General features: G+C 60.3%; 1 protein-coding gene across 1 annotated transcript; it reads left to right on the forward strand.

Moving 5' to 3' along the window:
• Window positions 1–559: 559 nt before the first annotated feature.
• LOC139079874 (cystatin-B) lies at window positions 560–4,628 on the forward strand. Its single transcript, XM_070597462.1, has 3 exons — window positions 560–966; window positions 3,704–3,805; window positions 4,252–4,628. The coding sequence occupies exons 1-3, from the start codon at window positions 901–903 to the stop codon at window positions 4,378–4,380; spliced, it is 297 nt and encodes a 98-aa protein (XP_070453563.1). The 5' UTR covers window positions 560–900; the 3' UTR covers window positions 4,381–4,628.
• Window positions 4,629–6,320: the final 1,692 nt, after the last annotated feature.

Below are 6,320 nucleotides of genomic sequence, written 5' to 3' on the forward strand. Positions count from 1 at the left end.
AGCCCACACCACAGGCCGGCACAGTGGGGCGCTGGCCCACGCCTTGCAGCTGAGGAGCAAGGTGGGCAGGGCCTGACTCTGGGCTCCGGGACGCCCTGGTAGCCCCCTGACCCTCTCCCCAGCTCCTCCAGGTCCGGGCTGGGCTGGGCGCGACTTCTCTGGACCCTGCCCCTGGCATTTCTCGGGTCCAGCTCCCCACTCCTCCCACTCATCTTCAGGCCCTAAAAGTCTCGGCCATTTCAGAACCCTCCGCTGTCCATGGCACGCACGGGACAATGCTTCAGGCTGTGGGGACATGGAGACCAGGGCAGGACAGGGGGGTCTGGGGGTACTGGACCATCCGCATTCTGCGACCTGCACGCAAGGACCATGTACCCTCCGCATCCTCGCAAGGCCCGGCCCGCCGCCACCCACATCCCCAGTCCCCCACCACCAGTTCCGGGGACCCCTCGACCGCGCCCACCCCGTGCAGCTCATAGTCACCCCCCACCTCCACCGCCCCCGCCCCCGCCCCGCCACGCGGGTCACGCCCCACCCGCACCCTCTTGACTCCAGAGTCCCGGGGAGGACGACACCAAGCCCCGGGCGGGGGTACCACGCAGCGCAGGATCCTCGGTCCCGAGACGGTGCCCACAGAAGGGGCGGGAGCACTCGGGCTGCGGCCGTGCGCGTGCCCCGCGCCCATCTCGGCGGGTCTGCGATCCCGCGCCAAGCCCGACCCCGACGGAAACCCCCTCCGCGCCGGGCGCCGTGGTCCCGCCCGCGCGTCACGTGACGCCGCGCCTGCTCCGGGTGGGAGGGGCCCTGGTCATCATTTATTCCCGCTCTCGCGGTCCACGGTCACTGGCCGCTCTCCGTGTCCACACTCGCTCTCTGTTCCCACCCCCGCCCACCGCCAGGATGATGTGCGGCGCGCCCTCCGCCACTCAGCCCGCCACGGCCGAGACCCAGGCCATAGCCGACCAGGTAGGCCGGGCCGCGGCGGGGCTGCCGAGCGGGGATGGGGTCGGGGTCCTGCCCGGGCCCTGGGGACCCGCCGCCCAGGACGCTGAGATGGCGGCTGGAGTGCAGGCGAGCGCTGGGTTCGGGGCCCGCGCCCCGGCTGGGTCACGGGAGAGCGCCCTCCTGCCCTGGGGATGCGCACGGCGGGGCGCGGAGGGGCAGGGCCCTGTTGTGAACACCCTCGGGTAGTTGGGAAAAATCGTGTAGAGAGAGAGCTGAGGATGCCGCAGGTGGGGTCGGTGAATCCGGGAAAGTGAGTACAGGGTCCTCACTGTGCTGTTGTTGCAACGCTGTGTGCCCAAGTGTGAAATCGTCTCCAGATAAAAAGTTTTCAAACCGTAGCGCAAAGGAAGCGAACCCGGCTGGGGGCAGAGGCAGAGCCTGGTCCGACCCTGGGCGCCTGGCTGACCCCGCCCTCGGTTTCCGCATCGGTAGCCTGGGCGTGGGGAAGGCACCTGCAGGGGAGGTTCTGGTGAGGGTGGGTGAGGGGGCTGCCCCACCCATCCTCACGTGTCAGCAAGGTGAGTCTTTGCCAGCAAGACAAGGTGCAGCCCAGGAAGGCTGGAGGTCTGAGTCTGGAGAGGAAAGTAAGACAGACTTGTTCCCTTGTGACCTCCTCCCCTGCTGCTGCCCCCTGAAGCCAGGACCGGTCAGCCCAGGGTCCTGCTCGGGCTTGACCACATGACAGCAGGAAGGGGCTGAATCAGTCCCACGAGACCCTTGAAAAGGAGGACTTTGCAGGGACTCTGTGTGTGGGCCTCCCCTGGGCATGGTTCCTGCTCTTCCCCCACAGCTGCTCCACAGCCCCGCCCTTCCCAACATTTCCTGGTTTTCCAGGCCCCAGAAATTCCCCACTGTCCCATGGAGGTTGCATGTGGGTGAGCACATTCAGCAGAGAGAGTTGCCGTCTCAAAGGGCCCCGTAACTTGGTGTTGATCACTTAAGGGTGACATGTAAGTGGCAGTGTCACTGCTGCTGGGAGAGACTGTGGGGCAGCTGTGGGGGAGCCGGGCGCTGGCTGGGCGGCTCTAAGGGGAGAGGTGCAGGGTAGCATCCTGGAGGGCTCTGGGCTGCAGGTCAGGAGACAGAGGGAGAGGCTGACCCAGGTCAGAAGACGTCAGAGTCGTGCATTCTGTACCCACCTCCTGGAGAAGTGCCCACCAGCCATGTCCTTGTGCCTTCCCTGGCTGTCTGCCCCACCCTGGACCCCTGAGGGCCAGGAACAGGCAGCTTCTAACTTTCCTGGGGCCCTCTGTGCTCCCTTGGTACAGCCCAGCCGGTCTTTCTCCCGGTCAACAAGGGAGTCAGTGAACTGTTGTCCCGCAGGCAGTGCCCTGGGCTGGCATTCCAGGCCTCCGTCTCTCCTGTTCCACCACCTTCATTTGGGTTTTCTCAGCTGTCCTTGCACACAGCTGTGGCTTTCCTGCCTCCACTCCTGGAACAGGCAAAGAGACAGGCCATTCCTTCCCAGCCCCCGGGCAGGTCTGTGGGTGTCACTCGCCCCGCCTGGGCTTGTAGACCGTCTGCGGGGTCAGTTCCCTGCAGACCCAGCAGGCACTCTGCATGGACAAGTACAGGTAAGTGCCCAGGCCCGGGTGGGTGCTGCCCCAGGGAGATGCACACACCACAGTGAGAACCTTCCAGCCGCGTGGACAGAGCAGGGGAGCCTCTGGACGGTGGCCGCCTTCTCCCCGCCTGACGGCCCTCCTGGCCCTCACTGCCCACACTCCAGTCTTCTCTCCATCCTTACCCCCAGCAAGGGCCCTCCCTGAGGCCGCTGGAAGATCATGCAGCCAGGACTCAGTACATGTAAGGAGGGAGAGCCCCCTTGTCTGCCAGCAACGGGCATCTTTCTGCAGCTGGTTTAACTAAATCCTGGAACCTTCTGGCACCCATTTGGTCCCTCCAGCACAGAGTCAGCATACACCAGTGCCCCCCAGTTCGTCTAGATAGCAGGCAGAACCCTTTCAAATCAGGTGAGATTTTAAATGAAAAAACAGACAGACTTGGTCTCTCCTTCCCCCATAAAGATGCTCTGTTCCTGAAAGGCCAAGACCCTGGAAAACAGCACTGAACCAAAAGTACAGTGACTGACACCAAAGATCAGGCGCAGCCTCTGCCCAAGGGCCTGCATCCCAAAGAAACCCCTCCCAGTGCAGCGAAGCCCTTCCACCTGCACGCACAGGTCTGCAGCCTTATCTGCTGGAGGGGAAGAGAGGACCTCCCGGAGCGGGCAGAGGGGAGAGTGCAGGGAATTAAGGCACGTCCGTAAGATGGAAGACTACGTTTAGTTTAAATTTTACCATTTCCTAGTTTTCAACTTTAAAACAGTAATTTGAAAATTATAAACATCCCTGAACCGTTGGCATGTCAGGTAGAAAGAACAGGGCATAAAGTTGTACATGGCGTTGTGAGGATGAAAATAGAAAGATCTCCCAGGCCTAGAAAAGGGAGGGCAAGGAGGTGCAGCGGTGGTGTCGCTGAACCTGGGGAGAAGTGAGGCGTCGCTTCCTGAACATCGGTGTCGGGGCTGAGTGTACCGCGTCCCCTCCGTGATAGAGACGCGTCGCGTCACAGAACATCTGTGCAGGGCAGTGTCGGAATGCGGTTTGTAAGACAAACGTCAGACACGAGGTCTTGTGTGAGTTGCTGTGGCAGGAGCAGCGGCATCTCGATTTTTCCATTCTCTCCCCTTCCCCAGGTGAAGTCACAGCTGGAGGAGAAGGAAAATAAGAAGTTCCCTATTTTTAAGGCTGTGGAGTTCCGGAGCCAGGTGGTCGCGGGGACAAACCACTTCATCAAGGTGGGGTGTCTGCCCCGTGGGGGGGTCTGGCCTGATGGGTGCTCGTGCAGAAGTGGGTGGCATGGGCTCATAGGTGCCATCTCAGGAGTGCTTAAAGGGGGATCCCGGCCAGCCCCTGCTTCAGGGGTTTGTGGCCTCTAAAACGAATGTGTCTACGTGTGTGTGTGCCTGTGTGTGCACACGCCAGCCTCCTTGGAGAGAGGACCGAGCCTCTTGGGGAAGTGATGGCTCTGATGGAGTGAGTGTGGGGTGCGAGGGTGTCGCTGGGGTAACCAGGGCGTCTGGTGCACTTGAAGGAAGGAGAGGGGAATGTCATCAGCCCCGTCACTGATGACCTGAAGGGACATGGCTCCCCCACATCCAGGCCTTTCGCAGACTGTCGCGTCCCACAGGGGAGCTGGGGTCAGAGGCTGCACCTGCCCCCTCACTCCACTCTCTCCTTCCAGGTTCAGGTTGGCGATGACGACTTCGTGCACATTCGAGTGTTTGAAAGCCTCCCACACGAAAACAAGCCCCTGGCCTTGTCCAGCTATCAGACCAACAAAGCCAGGCACGACGAGCTGTCGTATTTCTAGCTCCTGAGCTTGAACAGATCCCGTGTTCCATGTGGGTCTCCGTCCTCTGAGGACGTGTGTCTGGGATCATAAATGAGTGTCGTCTCTACGCTGTGCCACACAGGGTGGAGGGGGTGCTACGTGCCTTTCTGTGTCTGTGTATCTAACTTTCACTGTGTTGATTTTTTTCCTACCAATCAATGACCTGAACTAAATTCCCTTGAAAGAGGGCTTATTTTCCTTAATTATATATATTTTAAAGTTTATAAGTTTCCTGTTTTTGGTTCTTTTCTTCATTAAAACCATAATCACAGTATAGAGGAGTCCAGAGGTGAGGGTGACATCTGTAAAAGGGCTTTCAGAGGCAGGTGACAGCTGTCCGGTTGGAGCCCCTCCTGGGCCGTGTGCTGACCTGAGCTGGCCGAGACCCTTCCACCTGAGGAGCTGAGCCCAGGGGTCTGCCCAGGGTCACAGCAAGTGGGCGGTAGACCCAGGATTCCAGGAGCCTGTGTTCTAACTGTGGCTCCACATGCTGTCCTCTTGCCTCTGTGTCGTGTCTCCAGGCCTCGGTTTCCCCCATAAAATGAAAGGATCTGAGTAGCTGTGATTCTAGAGCATCAGCTTCAGATGCACTCAGACAGTCACACACTTTACACCCAGTAGAGATGCCCAGATGCGTGTGGGAGAGGCAGGGACATCCCGGGTCACTAGGTGCTCGTGCAGAGTGGCTGGAGCTGCCCAGAGCGCTGTCAGCCTGGAGGCCCTCTGGGCTTGTCTGCTGAGTGGCGTGGCTCAGAACCCCAGCATCCGGCAAGAGCACGTCCGTTAGTACCACTTCTGTCCCCAGCAGGACGCTGCCTGTTACTGAGTGCAATGAAAAAGTGTGCCCCATATGTTCTAAGAGTACAGCCTATTCAGTGAAATGTCTCTGGTTCTGCATCACAGCAGAAAGTGCATTCCTGTGGGCAAAGTCGGTCTGACCTTCCTGAACTCTGCTTTCCCTCTGCTGCTGGCGACTGGCATCTGTGCCAGGTCCGCAGCTGAAGGACCGGGCTCTCCAGGCCGTGACGGCGTGAAGAGCAGAAGGGTCGGAGCAGACCGTGAGCAGAGCTTTGAGAGCGGCGATAAGAGGACTCTGAAGACTGGGCTGTGGGCATCCTCTTCTGTTTCTGGGAGCGATGAGAATAAAAACTGCCTAACATCCTCTTAGTCTTGCACACACAGTCGGGCACTTCTGCATTGAAATGAAGACGCAATATATTTTCCACCTGGGGCCTTCCAGTGAAAGGCAGGTGGGGTGGTGCCATCTGGGATGCTGAGAGGGACCCACGGCCCATGCCTGCAGGAGGGGAGCAGGAATCAGCAGGGACAGCAGCCAGGGAGACCCCCATGGAGGCAGGTCTCACCACCAGGTAAGAGTGGCAGCCTCATGGGCTGGGCTGTGTTCCTGGGGTGAAGACAGACGTTAGAGACTAGAGAGGTGGGGGCTGCACAGCGTTGTGAGTACACTGAATGCCACCGCACTGTGCACTTCAGTGGTTCAATGTGTGTGGTGGGCGTTTCACCTGCATACAAACACCCCGCGTCAGATGGTGAACCAGAGCCCGGTTGTGGGCACTTGGCAGTGCTGTTGGGGGACAGACCCTGTGCTGGGGCTCTTCCGTCTGCCACGCTGGCCCAGCCTCTGGGCTCCGCCCTGCCCTGGTCCCTGACCTGTGTGGATGCCCTCCCCCTGTGGCTCTGAGCCCCTCGCTGCCGGGACCACCTCGGGGGCTCCTGCTGGTGCCCTCCCTTCTACAGGCCATTTCTGGTCTTTCTGGCAACTTGCCCGCCGGGTAGCCCTTTGAGCCAGGCTCCTAAATGCTCCCCTTATGGCCACCCTGGGGCTCTGCACCACGCGGTACGATTCCACAGGCTTGTGAGTGGCCCCTTTATAAGGGCTCCTCAGATCACCCCTGTCA

The sequence above is a fragment of the Equus przewalskii genome, chromosome 27 (assembly GCF_037783145.1).
Source record: "Equus przewalskii isolate Varuska chromosome 27, EquPr2, whole genome shotgun sequence".
NCBI lineage: Eukaryota > Metazoa > Chordata > Mammalia > Perissodactyla > Equidae > Equus > Equus przewalskii.

Excerpts from the sequence above, each read along its gene's own strand:
- LOC139079874 (XM_070597462.1), top strand. The coding sequence starts at position 901 with ATGATGTGCGGCGCGCCCTCCGCCACTCAGCCCGCCACGGCCGAGACC. Across the intron at positions 967-3,703 it reads CCCAGGCCATAGCCGACCAG|GTGAAGTCACAGCTGGAGGA; the intron begins GTAGGCCGGGCC and ends CCCCTTCCCCAG. Across the intron at positions 3,806-4,251 it reads GGACAAACCACTTCATCAAG|GTTCAGGTTGGCGATGACGA; the intron begins GTGGGGTGTCTG and ends CTCTCCTTCCAG.